The 19237-nt window shown below is 39.9% G+C and overlaps 2 protein-coding genes across 2 annotated transcripts; both read right to left on the reverse strand.

The window, feature by feature from the left end:
• Positions 1-7756: 7756 nt before the first annotated feature.
• Positions 7757-13123, reverse strand: LOC110737910 (KH domain-containing protein HEN4-like). Its single transcript, XM_021918260.1, has 7 exons — positions 12088-13123; positions 11104-11511; positions 10734-11009; positions 10048-10341; positions 9852-9931; positions 8521-8632; positions 7757-8181 (listed from the first exon to the last, which is right to left on the reverse strand). Exons 1-7 carry the CDS (start codon positions 12643-12645, stop codon positions 8044-8046), a joined length of 1866 nt encoding a protein of 621 aa, XP_021773952.1. The 5' UTR covers positions 12646-13123; the 3' UTR covers positions 7757-8043.
• A 742-nt stretch (positions 13124-13865) lies between these two features.
• Positions 13866-16843, reverse strand: LOC110737921 (fructose-1,6-bisphosphatase, chloroplastic-like). Its single transcript, XM_021918269.1, has 3 exons — positions 16241-16843; positions 14842-15238; positions 13866-14448 (listed from the first exon to the last, which is right to left on the reverse strand). The coding sequence occupies exons 1-3, from the start codon at positions 16616-16618 to the stop codon at positions 14048-14050; spliced, it is 1176 nt and encodes a 391-aa protein (XP_021773961.1). The 5' UTR covers positions 16619-16843; the 3' UTR covers positions 13866-14047.
• Positions 16844-19237: the final 2394 nt, after the last annotated feature.

Raw genomic sequence — 19237 nt, forward strand, 5'->3', positions numbered from 1 at the left:
CATACTTTTCAATTTTGTACTAAGAGGGGCACGCCTACTAACAAATAGTCGGCTACTCTCCATGTTTAAATTCTTACTTTAGAGGGGCATGCCGTATGTACCTTTACAGCCGGCTACTCCCCATTGAGTATTTTACTCTATCTTAAGAGGGGCATGCCGTCTGTACCTCTACAGTCGGCTACTCTCCATTGAGTATTTTTACTCTATCTTCAGAGGGGCATGCCGTCTGTACCTTTACAGTCGGCTACTCTCCATTGAGTATTTTACTCTATCACCATAGGGGCATGTCGTCTGGACATATAGTCGGCTACTCTCCATAGAAGAGGGCTGACTGGTTCCAAACACACAGCCACCCCCTTATACTTAGCTGAAAAGATTAGGGCCTGGCCGACCCTATGCCTAACAGGCGGCTACCCTCCTTTTACTTAGCACCTACATTCACCAAGAACTTATCAAGGCCACAGGCCGAATGATCAGACCAGGCGCCAAGCCAACTGATCCAATCTTCAAAACTAATACGACCTGTCCCAACATCATAGCAGGCGTCCGGCGGCATCCCTCCGGATGAAATTCGTCGCAGAGAGTAGCTCCCTTTTGGGTGGAACATTGCTCTATAAACTAATTACACGGCACCTATACGACTGTCCCCAAGGGCAACCACGTAGCCGTTTTTGAGACAAGGATAACTCTATCACTAACCAAACCAGTGGTACAGTTGACATCTGAGTCAGATGACCGCCTGTATTACTTGGGATAAATGCAGGGGGTACCTCTTGAGTTAATAGCCAACAAACATTGGCGAATCAAGGGGTCTAGCCGGCCTCCGCCGCCTGGTACCTCTACTTCTCAAACAAGAGTGACGGTGACTGAGTAACACCAACGTTAACTCATAGTCACTCCCTCAAACTTGGTATGGAACCTAAAAGGTTTGAGTAGATCGCCTGTTTTTTTTTTGGCAAAAAGGGGCACTCAAACCCCTATTCCTACTAGGTAACCTCTTGAGTTAATAGCCAACAAACATTGGCGAATCAAAAGGATCAGCCGGCCTCCGCCGCCTGGTACCTTTACTACTCAAGCAGGAGTGACGGCGACTGAGTAACTCCAAAGTTAACTCATAGTCACTCTCAAACTTAATATGGAGCCTAAAAGGTATGAAGTCGTCCGCCTGTTTTTAGCAAACAGGGGCTCTCAACCACTACTCCTGCTAGGTTAAAAACTTATAGTTAAAAGCCAACAAACATTGGCGAATAAAGGGGAACAACCGGTACCCACCGCTTGATACCTCTACTACTCAGTTACTTGGCGACTAGGTAACAATCATGTTTACTTGGTCAAACCACTTTCCTACTTGGTTAATTTTACAAATGACAGGACCGCCTGCCTAAAGGGGATCCAGTCTTTAAAATGGTTCGAATACCGATTGGATAAATGGCCGACTGATCGTCTAGCCTGGAAACAGACAACCAGTCGTCCAGGGCATAGGCGGCGTGACTAACTATCCGTACCTGTCTGCAACTATCGGCCATGTAAAACAGTCGGTATAGTGAACAATTGGATATCAGAATATTCAATACTTAGACAAATTTGAAGCAAAACAAAATTCATTAAAAAGAAGCCGGTCATTAAAAACCGGCAAAATATTCAGAGCCCCGGCCCCCTGGCCGGGTAATTACAAAACAAACGGCACGCAGGCCGTAGAAAGAAGACATAAAGCTTAAGAAGGGGGCAGATCTTCAATATTAGCAGCTGCCGCCTGGTCAGCACTCTTCTTGCTGGACTCGGCTTCAGCTGCATCCTTTTTTGATGCATTACCCCCAAGCGGCACAAGCGCCACTACCGGCTCCTCCTCCTCCAACGCTTCCTCCAACGCCTCTTCCTCAGCAGCCGCCAGGATCTCTTGATTATATGTATCAGAACACTGGCGGTACGTTTTTTCCCATGAGGCAAAGTCGGCATTGGGGAATAGGCGGCCCCAAGTCATGCGCTGGATTTGAGCGGAGTCTTCCATCATCTCCCGGACCAGCTCTTTCTTTTCTTGCTCGGCCTTTTCCGAGAGCTCCTGGGTAAGACTCTTCTCCTGGGTCACCAGGCGTTCCTTTACGTTGGCCAAGGATTTCTCCAAGGCTTCGTATGAGTACATTTTTAGGCGAAGAGGTTTCAGCTCGGCCTTGAGATTAGTGATGGTCACCTCCAGCTCGCCATTCCTCTTCTGGGCCGCCTCTAACTGAGCCCGAATAGCGGCGGTAGCCTGCGCCTGATAATAAAGAATATCAATGGTCAGAACTTCATTTTGGGCAATTTGAAACATTGCCTTATCACAGTTGGAGGCGGCCATGGCTTTTGCAGCCTTTACCTCTTTGTTCTTCCGGTCAAGCGGCTTGCGAAGGCCGTTCACTCGGAGCAGGGCCTAAGTAAAAAGGAACATGCATCAGTTTCCAAACAAAAAAGAAAACAGGCGTCCAGAAATTCAAATACTCAAAAATATGCTAAGTATACCTCAGCAAGGACCCCTGCAATCCCGTCTAGGTCAAGGGTGCCGACACCCCTGACCGTCTCCCTTTCAGCTGGAGGAACGACTCTGATCATAGACTTGGCCACCTCTACCAAGTCAGGCTCCTGAGGGCCGGCTGCATCAAGCATAAACAAACGGATTAGACCTAGTAAAAAAGGGAGCAAGTCTAAAATTTACAAGGACAACTTCATACTTCTAGGTGGCCCAATTGGAGTTTTAGAAGAAGTGGCCGGCTGTTTCTCAGCCGCCACATGTTTCCTGGCAGAACCAGGAAAGCTCGCAACAGTCGTCCTCCGGGCCTTGGGGTCCGGCTGTTGGGAAGAAGAAGCCCTTGGAGCACCCGTCTAAAAAAGAAGAAAAAAGTCAGTATATGCATAAACACAACTCCAAAAAAGGGTGAAAGGTTCGAAGCTCATCAAGGGTGCCCCCTTCTTGGGGGAGTCGGTTGAAGCTTGTTGCATGATGGAGGCCCGCAACATGGCCGCCGCAGTCTTGGAGGCGGTAATTTTGCTCATAGCGTCCGCTGCAAAAACAAATAGCAAAGTTAATAAGTCATAACAAGAAATGTATGGAACAACAGAGTATTCGACAGGCCGACTACCTCTTGAGCACCGACTGCTGAGGCCACAGGCGGCCAAAAAGTACTCGTCATAGAGCCATTTGAAGCTCGGGACGCAGTGCAGAGGTACTTGCTCTCGTACCCCTGAAGTAGAGTCGACCCTTGACTCTACTTTAAAGAGTCCTTTATCCAGGATCTCTTTCTTAGCCTTGGGGGGAACAAGCGGCATGCTGCGGCCGCCTGCAAGAAGGGGCGAATTCCTGTTCCACCTGTTGAGGCGCTTGTTCAGCTCTGTGTCTGAACTCTCAATGATGAGGAAGGTGCTCCGCCAGTCCTTCCATTTGTTTGCTTTACCTCTCGTCATGAGGTAGCCCCTGTGGCTCGTCAATTGATACCAGCCGGTACCGCCTGCCTTAGGGGTCCGGCTGAGATAATTCATGTGGGCGAAAGCCTCGAAGCTCGGCTCCACCCCGTGCAGTTCGCACCCGGCCACATAGCCGAGTACGTTGACCCAGGAGTTCGGGGCTAACTGCCATAACCCCAACTCATACCCATCCAAGATCCGCTGAACAGCCGGATGTAATGGGAAGCGCAGCCCAGCCTTGATGGCCGCCTCGTAGCAGCCAAAGCAGGCGCTATCATAACTGGTACCAGCCGGCCAGACGACTGTGTCTTCTGGATCCAGCACAAACACTAAAAAGTCGGGGCCCATTGTGTGGTTTGCGATAAAGCTCTCCACTTTCTCTTGCATGGCCGTGATCCGGCCCCGAGGTACCGTGCAGTAGTAGGAGGTATTTTGCTCTCGGTAAGAGGCGGATGGCTCCGCCCAATTGTCCCCCTTCTCAACTGCGTGAGAAAGCCTCGCCTCTTGCAGGCGACTATTTTTCTCTTCTGTGTCCACAGAAGCATGGCCAGAAGAGCTAGACTCGGAATCGTTCTCTGACGAGTCCGTAGAGGACGACTCCTCCCCTCTCCTGGAGGGGCCCGCCTCCTCTCCTTGAAAAGGAGCAGAATTGTTAACTGTAAAATGGGAAGGGGTCACTATGACTCCTCCCTCAGAATTGCCGGCTTTCAGGCCGCCTTGTTTCACTTCCACATCTGGCGCCTGGTCAGATGTTTCACTAATCGGCACCTTGTGGGAGGAGTCGTCTGAATTTGAGATCCTAGCAGTCTTTTTTGTTCTGGCCATCCTGCTCTGCATAGACACAGATACAGTCGGACTTTGTATAAAGGGCAAAGATGGGTCCGGAATAGGGCAGGCGGCACTCCTATTCCTAGATTCAGCCGTCCCCGGTGACTGGCTGATCACTAACCTAGGTCGTGTTGTGTGCTTCCGTGGTGCCATTTCAAAAAAGAATAAAAAGAAAATTAAGAGTAAGAGAACCGACAGTTACCTGAACGAGTGACGGTTGATGAAGTTCTGAAAAATCCTTTGCAGTCGGCTTGTCAGAACAGGCGGTAGGCAGAAAAGGTCCAAATTGTCAGAGCAAGTTCAGGGGTCCGAATGTTCTCTCACAAAGTTCTCAAGTGTGAAAATGACTGAAGTCAACACTCCCTTATATAGGCGAAGTGAGAAGGCGAAGGGTCACTTTCAGAATTCAAAATTTGGGCGGGAAAATCTCTCGGCCTTTCGCCGACTGACACCTGTAGCAGGCCGTCGCCTGTTACAGTGCGACACCTGTCACAGGTAACACGTGACCAATCACGTGCCACCTGTGAGGGGCAAATGATTAGGGGATTTTGCTCCCACCAATCACCATCTGACAAGTGGACCAATCAGGTTCCGCCATGTGTCCGTCACATGGGCCAATGGAGCCTGCCACGTGTCAAGCAATGATCCGTCCACCTTGGACCAATTACGACACGACATGTGTCCTTCCCATGACACCTGGGATAACCGGCCACCTAGGCCCAACTTCCGAGGGAAGCCCAATCAGCCCTAGGTTAACCTAAACCTAGGATTGGCACGTTTCCCAAGGTTATAAATACCTCCCTTAATGCTCATTAAGGGAGATTACACATTAATTACAGAAATTACATAGAGATAACAGGCTGATCACGCTAACAAAGCAGATTACCTACATTAAACAATCTCACCTAGAGAGACCCAATCACTTTAATTTCCGCATTAATTACTCCTTAATCAAGTACTAACTTGACCGTTGGAGGCGGAGCTCCCACCACCAGGAGTCTCCGTTGTTTTGCAGGTACAGGCGTCCGGTTCCAGTCTCGGAATTGTAACTCTCCCGCAGGACATCAGAAAACCCCAAAACAGTTAACATTTCGGCAATTTTTATTTCCGGGCTAAAAAAAGTAAAAAAAATCCAAAAATTGAAGGCTAATATATCCACGCTTTTTGAGAAATTTTGGAGGTTTCGGGGCAGGTGTCAAAAACGCTTGAAATTTTAGGAGATACATCTCGGGGTCATATAATGCCGTTTGGAACCATATATGATCATTATATCTTGTCATAAATGTTCATGGTAGGTTTGAGTACAGTTAATGAAATCCGTGCAACTTTTAAACTGGTAATTAAATTGGTCGTTTAAAGTAAAATTGAATGGTTCCACTAACCCAATTGGACTCCCGGAAGGTATTTGGGACCATGGTAAACATTTCGGAAATTTTTATTTGCGGGCGAAAAAAAGTAAAAAAAATCCAAAATTGAAGGCTAATATCCATACTTATTGAGAAATTTTGGAGGTTTCGGGGTAGGTGTCCAGAATTCTTGAAATTTTAGGAGATATATCTCGGGGTCATATAATGTAGTTTGGAACCATATATGATCATTATATCTTGTCATAAATGTTCGTGGTAGACTTGAATTAAAGGCAAATTGGACGGTTCCACCTAACCAATTGGACTCCCAGAGGGTATTAGGGACAAAGGCAAACATTTCGGCAATTTCTGGACAAAAAAAAGTCAAAAAAACTCCAAAATTGAAGGCTAACATCCACACTTTTTGAGAAATTTTGGAGGTTTCGGGGCCTAGTATCGAAAAGTTTTTAAAAACTAGGGATATATCTCGGGGTCATTTAATGCCGTTTGGAACCATATATTATCATCATTCGTAATAATTAGTTGTAAACAGGTAAATTGGCCTTTTAAAGGCAAATAGGATGGTTCCACCCACCTAGCTAATTGAACTCCCGGAGGGTATTAGGGACCATGGTAAATATTTCGGCAATTTTTTTTCTGGGCGAAGAAAAGTAAAAAAAATCCAAAATTGAATGCTAATATCCATGCTTTTTGAGAAATTTTGGAAGTTTCGGGTCCGGTGTCGAAAAGTCTGTAGATTTTAGGGGGTAAATCTCGGGGTCATATAATGCCGTTTGGAACCATATATGATCATTATATGCTGTCGTAAATGTTTGTGGTAGGCTTGAGTTAATGAAATCGGTGCAAGTTGTAAACCGGTAAATTTGCTGTTTAAAGGTAAATTGGATGGTTCCACCCGCCCAATTGGACTCCCGGGGGATATTAGATACCAAGGTAAACATTTCGACAATTTTTATTTCCGGGCGAAAATTCAAAAATTGAAGGCTATATCCACGTTTTTTGAGAATTTTTGGAGTATTCGGGTCCCGGTGTCGAAAAGTCTTTAAATTATAGGGAATACATTTCGGGGTCATATATGAAGTTTGGAACCATATATGATCATTATTTGTTGTCATAAATCTTCGTGGTAGACTTGAATTAATGAAATCGGTGTAAGTTGTCAACCGATAAATTGGTTGTTTTAAGGCAAAATGGATGGTTCTCCCCATGCAATTGGACTCCCAGGGGGTATTAGAGACCATGGTAAACATTTCGGAAATTTTTATTTCCGTGCGAAAAAGTCAAAAAATTCCAGAATTGAAGGTTAATATCCATGCTTTTTTAGAAATTTAAAAAGTTTCGGGGCCCGGTGTCGAAGAGAAATGAGATTTTAGGGGATACATCTCGGGGTCATATAATGTCGTTGGAATAATAAATGATCATTATATTTTGTAATAAATGTTCATGGTAGGCTTGAATTAATGAAGTCGGTGCATGTTGTAAACCGGTAAATTGGTCATTTAAAGGCAAATTGGATGGTTCCACCCAGCCAATTGGACGCCTGGAGGGTATTAGGGACCATGGTAAACATTTCGGCAATTTTTATTTTCGAGTAAAAAAGTTCAAAAAATTCCAAAATTAAAGGCTAATATCCATGCTTTTTGAGAAATTTTAGAGGTTTCGGACTTTGAAACATCCCACACATTCTCTTCAATTTTTTAAAAATTTACCAAAATTGTTTTCGGGTCAGTGGGTCGGGTTCGGGTCAATTTCGGGTTTTGCTTAGAACCAATAAAAAATAGTGTAAAACTTAAAATTATTACGAAATATGAAATTTTGGTCAAATCGGGTCGAATTCAGGTTATTCGTGTTCGGATCAGGTCGGGTTCGGGTTTCTCTCAGTAACTTCGGGTCAGGTTCGTTCGGGTTATCGGGTCGGGTCAGGGATTGCCAGCCCTAGACTTATGATCTTCTGTTTAGACAATTTTCAACTTAGTCAGGCCCGAAACAGAAAGAGGTTAGAATATTTGACATGGACCTCACGAAACCTTAGAAGGTCATTTGGGTGGTTAGTTAGAACTAGCTATGCTAGTTCTTACCCCAAAAAAAAAAAAAAGAGATAGTATATCTGTATATACAACAGAGAATTTTGTAAGTGCTCAGTCTCTATATACAGAGTATTTGTATAATTTATACGGTGCAAAGTTTCATCATAAACTTGTACTTGCAAACGATGTAAACTTGTTTATTACATGGTCAGAAACTAAAAAGAGAAATTTTCTCAAAAAAAAAAAAAAAAAAAAAAAAAAAAAAAGAAAAAAAAAGAGAATTAACTACAGATTTACAGCCTTTTGCAATTTCAACATGTACAATTTTCTGAATCCACTCTACAACGGCTACCAACTAAAAGTTAACCAAAAGTGAAGTAATTCACTCAGGATGACCCAGTAAGAATGAATGCATGGATGAGGCTTTGGGCTGCCTGTGTCTGATCAGGTGTCCCAGATATTACGACAGTCCTACTTTCTATTCCAGAAACCGCTTCATGCACTATAACCTTAGCACCTGATATCTGAATTAGTCCGAGAATACCAAGTCGAAACAAGGTCAGGGCACACCACAAGAAAGGACCAAAAGTAAAAGAAATCATAAGTATAACAGAGGTATGCTAGTAAATGAATGGCTACATCAATTACAAATACCTGATTTCCACAGCATTATGGCCTTAACATATTTCAGGCATATTATACTCCTAAACAAGCACATGTTGGTTTCTCACATTTACACAAATGAAAAGAATCGTGATCTAGTTTACTATATTTAGGAATCAAGAAAATTATTTAGGGGCAGCAGGAGTAAGAAGATCAGACTCAAGGATATGAATACTACGTAAATAAAATTTTCACTATACCTGTCTTATACGAGTTAAATTGCTCCCATTCTCACCATAAACAGAGCTAATAGAGGTTTCAGGAACCACGATCTCCACTACTGTATTTGTAACAATAGCTGGACTGAGTGTCCTGAAACAAAAATGTTGGTTATTAGTAGTGAAAATACACAACACTAAAACATACTTGTATTAGTTAATACATTCTTTAATAACATGACTGTTCATGCAATCAAATTCCCTATACTAAATATAACGCATGCAGCTTTATGAATGCAATTTGCTAGATCAAATAAGTATATCAACATTGTCAAATCATGGAGCAAAAGCTTCATAGATATTGCTCCATTGTTTTATGAGCTGAACATATAATAATACACTAACACCGAAGTAAAAAAAAAAAAAAAAATTTGTTATTTCCTCCATTTTTATAAGTATAACACTTCCTATAAACAGCTTCTTTTTTTTTTTCCATTTATTTATTTGTTTTTATACTCCGTAGTGTGTATATATATATATGTATATACAAACTTTTAAAAAAATCGGGTGTACAATAATTATTGTACATCCACTATAAAAATAGACTAAATTGATCAAAAGTTACCCCTAAAATAAATAAAAGTTACCCTAATATGCATAAAAGTAATCCAATACAAATAAAAATTATTAGTAAAGAATCACATTTTAAATGACTAAAAATCAATTATTTGTGATTAAATGTAATTAAATTACCACTATATAACTTTTCTTATTGTCTATTTATATAAAAATTGTATTATGTTAAAAGTTACCCCAAAAAAAGCAAAAAGTTATCCTAAAATTAGGTAAAAGTTACCCTTATACTGCTCGATGTACAATAAAATTAGTGTAAACCGGGTGTATACAAAAGTTTTTGATATACATATACATATATCGTACCCACCTTCCCCTCACATCATTTCTAAATAAACTATTTAGCCACTTTCTCCTTATTATAATAATTTAATTCTCCAACAAACCCCACAGTCCCACTTACATACGAAGTACGAAGTATTAACTTTCACGAGTCAAATAAAATACCTAAAACTCTTTGCTATCAAAGTGGATAAAATCCCAAGTTTAGAGTATAGTACTATAGTCAGCTGATGACAATAACTTTGCTTTTTAGATTGCCTTTTAACATAATTGAGATATAATTTTCAATTAAAACCGAGTATAATATAGAAGATGAAATTAAAGCCATTATTTTCTCTTAAAAAAAATAAATAAAAAAAATTAAAGCCATTATTTGAGGTTTTTGACCTTCAAGAAATAATAATAATTATAAAAAAAAATCTAAAAAAAAAGGCAATTTGTAATAATACACTACCAACCTGCCAAGTTGAACTCCGGTATTAGCAGAAGCCAATCCTCCGTCAAAAGTCACAAAGTTCCTTGGATTTACTCCAGCAGGCTGTAATCACCACAAAATCATTCAAAAGGGTATACAAAATACATCAGGGGGTGAGAGAGACAGAGAGGAGTTGGAAAATAAAAAGGAAAGAGGGGGTGGGGGGAGCAATCCCCTACCTCAATTGTCTGAAGGCCCGTTGAAGGTAAATAATGAGATATATTAGGATGCGGCAAAGGGCCGTACCCCTGACTTAAAGTAGCTTGTCCACCAACAGATTGATTTGTCCCAGAAGATTGGCGCAAACCAACTGTTGTCGCATCTTGGATTCTTCCACAAATACTAGTATCTGATAATAATTTACCAGTCCCGCTTCCTGGAATGTTCATTGCTTTACTAGTGAATAGGTTATTTCGAAGCCTACTAGTTACATGATACAAGGCATCTTGTATGTTTACAAATTGCCCTGAGATCTGGCATTTGAGAAGGCAACAAGGGAAACAAGTAATGAGAACATCAAAGTGTCAGAGGTTTCAAATTTAAAAGGGGAAAAGGCTATTATGATTTGTGAATAGAGATGTATTTGATCAACTTTGGACAGGCAGAAAAATAATACAAGCACTAGACATTAAGAGGAATTTCAATTAATACTATAGTTACGGATGAAAAAAGGAACATTACATTAAATTACACAAAGCACGGAGAGCATAATATACCCTTTAAAAAAGAAACAGTTTAGAATAAAAAGGCAATTCTCAGTCAAGGAATAGAGAATGAGAGAATTAAAAACATAATTGTAACACAAATCACATGACTTAGTATGACATTAAAGCTTGGAAGGGAACAAGAAAAGAATTAATACTACCTCAACTACTTCGCTATCCTGTGCAGCACACTTCGGCACCAGGTCACCATTATGTATACGAATGTAGGCTCCAGTTACCTTTCTAATCTCAGAAATTATAGCACCTCCTTTACCCAATAAGCAACCAACTTGATTTGATGAGACTACAAGTCTTGCAGTGACTGCAGACCCCTGGTTCATGCCTGCCTCAAGTCCCTTCTCTGCCGTGGCTTCAACATACCTGGTATAGACCAGAACTACAGCACGCTGAGCAGGGGAATATCTTGAGCCAACATCCTACAAAGTTAATACAAGGAATACAGTGAGTTAGCACATCCAAACACATAGTTTCCATGACAATTAAGCCAATTATAACCAGCAATCAACGCACCTCCATCGAATAAACAGTGACCAACCGCTCATTACAATTAGCAACACAAAGTCCAACATCTATACTAGCCCCTGACTCTTCTTGAAGCGCATGGATAATGGATCCTCCTCTTCCAATCACCCCACCAACTCTATCATTGGAACAAAGAATTTTAAATACGACTTCTTTTCTGGGGAATTTTGATTCTGAGGCTGGAGGCCTAACAGACTCCAATGCTGGCCTCACAACAGGATTGAAAGTGGTAGTTGCCACAGATAATGGCATCTGATGAAGAGAATGATCAGCTGAATATGAAGTGGATTCCAAAGGTTTGTCCTCCTTGATGCTCGACTTTTCTGTGTAGCATTCTTGCAATTGGCCACAAATACCAACAAGAGCCCTTTTAACAGCCATCACATCCCCCTCAATCTAGATCAAACAAGGATAAAAAGCAATAAATCAAAACTCCATTCATCATAGCAACACTTAGCAAGTGTACTAGACCTAATTTGCGTAATCAACATGAATTACACAATCTACATACTAGTATATGGCTGTATATAACACATTAATCACACTAAATCGATATAAATGACTTTTGATGTAGCTGGATTGGATCGTCACCTTCATCATTCAATAATTTCTAATGATTGGCACAGATTATGAGTAATCTACCCACTCGGTAATATAGGTTTTTTCCCCAATCACAACGCATTACATCAATGCCACATCGAACACATCATCGTTTTCATCAAATGACTTATATAATGGTTAAATAATTTACAAACTAGATGAAATCTAGTCCTTAAAATAATAAAGTCACTTACTTTGTACACAAGTATGTCTTAATTTTAAATTATTGCATCACTACTTTAATCACATATAAAACAACACAAACAAAAAAAGCAAAACATCCAGCAAATTCAATAGTTAGTCAAATTAATCATCAAATACTACCAAAAATAATTAATTAGATTAAAAAGACAGAGCAAAAAATAAAGCTACCTCAACAACTTCATCAGGAATAGAAACACCAGGAGGCAATTTATTCCCAACCAAAACCCTAATTTTCGCTCCACTCTCTCTCCTCAATTTCGCCACAGTTTTCCCGCCTTTTCCAATCACAGAACCCGCTTCATTCACCTTCACCAAAATCCTACAAATCACCACCGCATTACCCTCCCCAGAAACTTCTAGAACCTTCTCGAAAACTCGAACCGCCGCCTCTTGAAACGCCGAGATCTGAAATTCAACCTCCGCCGGAGAATTCGACAGCTTCATCTTCTTGAATGGGACATAAGGAGCGACAATGACGATGACTTGGTGGTCGGAACCGAGTTGAAGCGAGTCATCAACTCGGATTTTGGAAGCAGTTTGGAGTTGCAGGTGTTTGATGGAAGAGCCCGATTTGCCGATGAAGGCGCCGACGGAGGAGTCAGGGCAGAGCATGCGGAGGGAGGCGTGGCCGGCGGGCGGTGGCTGCGGAGTGGTGCGGTTGGAGGCGGCGGTGGCAGCCATTGGAGGACGTTTGGAAGGTTGAGTGGGAGAAGCAGTAACTGCCATGAATGAGGAAAATTGAAGTGGAAGAAGAAGAAAAAAAAAAAGCGTGTTTTTGACTAAATTGACTGGTTATTCTCCCCTATGACTTGTTTCGTAGTTCCTTCCTTTGTTTTTATCTTTTTTCTTTTTTGTCTTTCTCACTTTCCTTCTTCAAAGGGGTGAGTTTTATCTTTTGACGTAGTCCTATCTTTCCTGATTTGTTTTTTGTGGGCGTATTTATATATGATTAGAATTGTCAATTTGAGTATTTAAGTCGGGTTATTATTTACTACGAATACTATTTTTGAGTTGTGCTAAATTATTATGTTTATAAAGTCAAAAATCTAAAGCATATATTTTTCAAATTGGTTTCGAGTTGGCCGGGTTAGATTTTAGCACCTCTATGACTATGGCTAGAGTTGTGCATAGGTCATGAGTTAGGCACGACATTAAAATAAAAATAAAAAATTAAAACCTAATCCAATATTAGTATATCAGTTTGACATGGGACGAGTGACAAGCTAGTGAGGTGACTGTGCATTGACATAAGTTTAAAATTTTAAACAAGTTTAGCATAAGCATGACATCATTTATGAAAACTACTCAAGAAGTTGACACATCACTTTCACTTAGCTTATTTTGAGCACAAGTTGCTTGAACATAAGACAAGCACATCATTTTAAGCCCTAACATAATAAACGCTAACACGACACATGAGCATACATAATTCATCCCAAGCAAACCTAGTTAATAGCGTTGAATGGATCGGATGATCAAACAAATATAACACTACAAGTGATTACTATAAATTGAGCCGTTCAGATATCCAATTTTAGATGGTATATTAGATGTCTAATTTGATATCCAAATTTTGGACGAAATAGCTTTAAAATTTACTTAGTCATAACACCATACAAAACTACCTTACAATTTAATATCCAAATTTAAAACCTCATTCAAAACTACTCTATAATCTCAACTACCTTAAAATACAATTACTTCCTCCATCACACCAGTTTAAACAACACCCTTTTACTTTACCTCAAAAGTCAGAAAGTCTTTTGATAACTAGTTACAAATTTCTGCCATGTACACACATCAGATATTCAGATTTCATAACACTACTGTAGTATTTAATTTTCCTGCAATTGGGAGCCAAAAACTTGCAATTGCACCATTATCAGTCCCACACTCCCACCAGATTACTTAGGGTCATAACAGCCGAGTTTACCAATGCAAACAACTAACCAAACCAAAAGTTCATAACACAATCTTCCAATATATCTTAAGAAGAAAACAAAGGTCAGATTCCTGGTAATTGACAACAAAGTGACTCTAAAATTTATCCTGCACAGAATTTGCAGAAAATAAAAGTAAATATACCAAAATATTGGACAATACCAGTGACACAAATATGCACTGCCGTTCATACTTCATAGCCGGGATTAACAGTCTGTTGAATATCTTTGTAACTCTCCAACTCATCAATATCTTCAGGACTACCTAGAAATAGAGGTAATCTTTGGTGAAGCTTAATAGGTTGGATGGAAAGAATCCTACTTTTACCATCAGAACCTTTTCCCCCAGCCTGTTCTGCGACAAAGCTGAGGGGGTTTGCTTCATATACAAGCCGAAGATGATCTCTTGGATTCATTGCCACTCCACCATATAATAAAGTCCTATGAAAATCAGCAACCAGTGAGCATATATAGCGGGCAGAGTATTTCTTTGGATATTTTCCTTTTCCTTGTCTAACAGTGTCAATATACTGCCTCAAACCTTCCGGCCAATCAAAGTAACGGGCATCATTTACAGAATATATCTGACCTGAAAGGCTAGATATCATCAGTAGAAAACAGACCCTTTTTAACCAGTTGCACATTTTTTGAACAAAGAGATATTCCTACTTTGCATGACAGCAAAAGAGAAAATAGAACCAGACACACCATGTAATTCAGTCAATAGAAAATTCTAAACAACATGCATTCTTAGTGAGCTTGAGCCACAGTCTGATATGTACACGAAACATAATATTATTAAAAGATACAAGGATCAAATCTCTCCTGTTCTCATGACTTCCATGCTCATAGCCATTAATACAAAAGGACTGCACAATCTAAGGTGAAGAGCTGATTTAACAAGTAGAAAATAGATTGGTTATGAATATCAAGAACCTTAAACTTGCCACAAATTCAACATGAACTTCAACATTCAGCATACCTCGAGGTGGAATTTGGATACTAGGATGTGTAAGTATGAAATCGCCTGTTGAACGATCCAGAGTGAATGAATGGACTCCAGAGCCAAAAGTGGCACAGAAAATAGTGGCCGATGAATAGAGGACATAGCCAGCAGCAACAAGCTTGGTACCACTTTGAAGTGAATTTAATGATGCCTTCTCGTTGTGGGGAAGGTGATCTAGCTCCTTAAGACGATTGTAAATGCCAAAAATTGTTCCAGTGGGAATTGATGCATCAATATTTCGCGAACCATCAAGAGGATCCATGACCACCACAAATGGACCATCATCAGTCATACAAACTGGGGCATCATTTTCTTCAGAAGCCACAACTGCTACTTTTCCTGATCGTTGAAGAGAAGACAAAATAATTTCATTCTGCATAACCAAGTGTCTTCATCAGAGTAATACTATCCATTTGACTTTATTCAATCAATAGAAGGTATCAATCATGTTATCCTCAGATGAGACTCATATCATGAGATTTAATGCTCATTCCCAGAGTTGCCTGACAGTACAGATAACATGTGGTCTTTGAAGTTCAGATTCAGAAGAGGCGGGAGTTGATCACTTGAGGTGATGCCCCAAGTTCCCATGCTTCTATGATAGTATGTCCGGTTAATAATGTTCCTCTCTCCAATCTACTCTACAAATTTCATCACTTACGTTTCTAGATTTACTAATCCCAAGTTCACAACACCCCAATAGGGCAACAACCACCAAAAAGAAAGATGAAAATTTCAGTCCAGTAAATGGGTGATATAAATCATAATTACAAAGGTTTCAAATTCACTTGGGCAAACTCTAAAAAGAATCGTTCTAACAAAAAAGGCATATGTAAACATAACCTGGACTATAACAGCAGACAAATGTTAAGCTAAAAGAAGGTACAAGGAAGTCTTTGCAATTGCCGAGCAAAGACAACCTGAGTCCACTTCAACATTGTGACAAATTATACCCAACAGCATTTGGCACAGATTCCTGTATCTTTTAAAACCAACCTTACTCCCATATAATCTCAAATCCATCTATACCCAACACTTACACCATCATACATTGAGAGATAATACTCACAAATTTGCTAAAAACAACTAGCTGCAATAGGGTCACAACTCACAAACATGAATTCTTTGAATATCAAGCACCAAAACAAAAATGTCCATAGATACCTCTTTCTTTACTAAATTAATCTATTATCAAACAGAGCAAAGTGAATTCAATCACAAAATCATGAGATAATCCGGTCACTTTTATTAAACACGGGTACATGTCTAAGTGTAATTGATCATACTCATGTCCGAGTGTCGAGAATCCAACACGGGTAATTAATAAGAAATTAAACTAAACATACAAGGTACACTTAAAGAAATAAAATCATACCGAGACAATATCAAGGGGTTTAGGAGCATCTCTATCAGACCCAGAACTATTTCCAGAACCTTCCACAAACTTTCCAAGACTAGAATTGTAAGGTGAAGCTATAAGAGCAGCAATTTTCTTGCAAGCATATTGTAAATGATCAATTAAGACCACCAAATCATCACCCACATCAATTCCTCCTTTACCCACATACTCAATTAGTGTTTTTGGTTCAATTTCACCACTCAATTGAGCTTTTACTGAGAACCCACCAAAATTTGACATCTTTGGGTTGCAAATTTTGGTGGGCAGAGAAAATTGGGTGGATTTTGGCGGGAAAATTTGGGGTTTTGGCACTAAGAATGAAGTGGGCTGAACGAATATGGTGGATGTAAGCATTGGATTTGTGGTGTTATATTTTGAAAGATGGCATTTGGTGGAAGAAGAGCATATAACTTGGCTTTCTTCTAATTATGGAGTTTATCTACTCATTTTTTTGTTTTGGTTTTGGCCTTTTGGGGCAATGTACTCATGTAGTCGTGTCATGTGTTGTTTTGGCTTCTAATTTCTCCTCCTTTATAATCGCAATAGTTTGATTGATAACTGGTATCAAATCTGGGCACGGGCCGGGTTGGCCTGCGTGCCGCCCGGCACGGCCCGAATTCAAGCACGGCACGGCACGAAGATCAACTCCCGTGCCACGGGCCGTGCCACGGACAGGGTTGAGAATTCCCAGGCACGGCCCGGCACGAGCACGGCCATGGCCCGCCGTGCTGGCCCGTCGTGCCGGCCCGGAACGGCCCGCGGGCCAACGGTAATATTACCGTTTATTCTAGCTCCTTAATAAGCCAAAAAAACGGCTAAAAAACGGCTAGTTTTTTGCCAATTTGCTCCCCAAAAATTCTATAAATACTCACCTCCATTTCATTCCCAAATCACAAAATCACAATCTCTTCTTCTTATCTCTTATATTCTCTAAATCTCTAATAATCCTTATTTTCTTAAATTCTCTAATTATTCTCTTAAATTCTCTAATTATTTTCCTAATATCGGAAAAAATTAAAAAGTTCGTAATCGTAATTAGTGGAGCGTTGAAGCACGGTTGTAAGATCTAAACTAATCTTAAATTTATTATTGTTTTATTGTTATTATTAGAATAATCTTGTTTAATTATTATTGTTGTTAATTGTTATTGTTGTTGTTATAATTGTTGTTATTAATTATTCTAATTGTTACAATTGTTGTTATTATTTATTTTTGTTGTTATTGTTATTGTTATAGTTGTTGTTATTAATTATTATTATTGATATTTTTATTGTTAAAATTGTTGTTATTAATTATTATTATTATAGTTAACCACTTTTTATTAAAAAATTAATTGTTAATTATGGCATCGAACAACCCATCATCTAGGTCTAGGGGGAAAGGCCGACTTATCCGTAGTAGTAGTTCTAGGGAACCACCAAATACAACGAGCCCCCAAATTACGAGTCAAACCAATGACCCCATTTACTCCCCCCCGGGCTATGAGCCATATAATACGTCGGGATTTCCAGCACCACCACTAAACCAATTTCCACTACCACCATACCAATTTCCACCTAATTATATCGGTGATCAACAAAACTATTGTTCTAGCCAAGGTAGCCAAGAAAGTACCCGAATTCCCTCCGGTTCTACCCCTTCTACTGCCACTCCCACTAGTCCCACTACTAACCATCACACACATCATGAATGGTTAACCGAAACTGAGATGCTACTTTTGAAAAACCGAAGGAGTGAGGTATGGCGTTATTTTGTCCTAAGTAAAGATGGTGAACAATGGGCAAAATGTAAAAGATGTAACAGTGTATTCACTGCAGTTACCAAAAACGGGACGGGACACTTATCTAGACACATGAAAGCTTGTGCAAAACCAGCTAGTGATCCAACCCAGCCCAAAATTTCCCAATTCCATCCATACGGCTTTACATACAACTATGAGAGGGATAGGGATGAACTAGGAAAAATGATAGTACACGCCGAACAACCTTTTCTTTTCTCGGAAAGTGACGCATTCAACACCTACATTAACAAAGCACTACAACCCCAACATAAAAGAATCTCTAGGAAAACCGTTCGTTCCGCCGCAATGAAAAATTTCCTAGAGTACAAAGTCCGGTTACAAGCCGAATTGAGTAACCTTAACTGTAGAGTATCTTTAACAGCCGATTCTTGGGATAGTGGTTATAAATATCACTATTTATGTGTGACTTGCCATTGGGTAGATGATCAATGGATGTTACAAAAAAGAATAATACATTTCAAAATGTTGGAATACCCACACACCGGCATTAACATTGCTCACCATTTAATGCAAGCAATAGACGAATACAACCTTCGAGATAAAATGATGTCTATGACTTTTGATAATGCAACCTCTATGACATACACAACTAATCTTATCAAACAAAACTTAACCGATGTACTATTAGACGGTGAAGCTCTTCATACTAGATGTGTTTGCCATGTACTTAACTTATGTGTACAGGATGGAGTTCGGGCAATTGACCCATACTACAGCAAAATCAGAGATGCTATTATGTCTATTAATAGCTCTAACATGAGATACCAAGAATGGAAGAGTTTTCTAAAACAACAAAAGATAAGGGTAATAAAAATTAGAACCGATTGCCCAAATAGGTGGAATTCCACCTATGACATGTTAACAAAGGCAATTGAGTACAAGGGCCCGTTAACATTATTTTACAACCAAAAATTTCCACAAAATGCTTTGTATGATGATGATTGGAATAACTGTGAAAGATATATGCAATTTTTACAGTTATTATATAACATGACGTATTGTTTTTCTACTGTTTACAATCCTTGTGCTCAAAACTTTCTTTCTAATGCATGCTTACTCGCCCAACTTTTCGCTGATCATCGCCATCAAAGTGATTATGATCAGTATCTTCCAGCAATGGAAAAAAAGTGGTGTAAATATTATAGTGAGATTCCTTTGATTTATATTTTTGC

Source organism: Chenopodium quinoa, unplaced genomic scaffold (genome assembly GCF_001683475.1).
Source record: "Chenopodium quinoa cultivar QQ74 unplaced genomic scaffold, ASM168347v1, whole genome shotgun sequence".
Classification (NCBI taxonomy): Eukaryota; Viridiplantae; Streptophyta; class Magnoliopsida; order Caryophyllales; family Amaranthaceae; genus Chenopodium; species Chenopodium quinoa.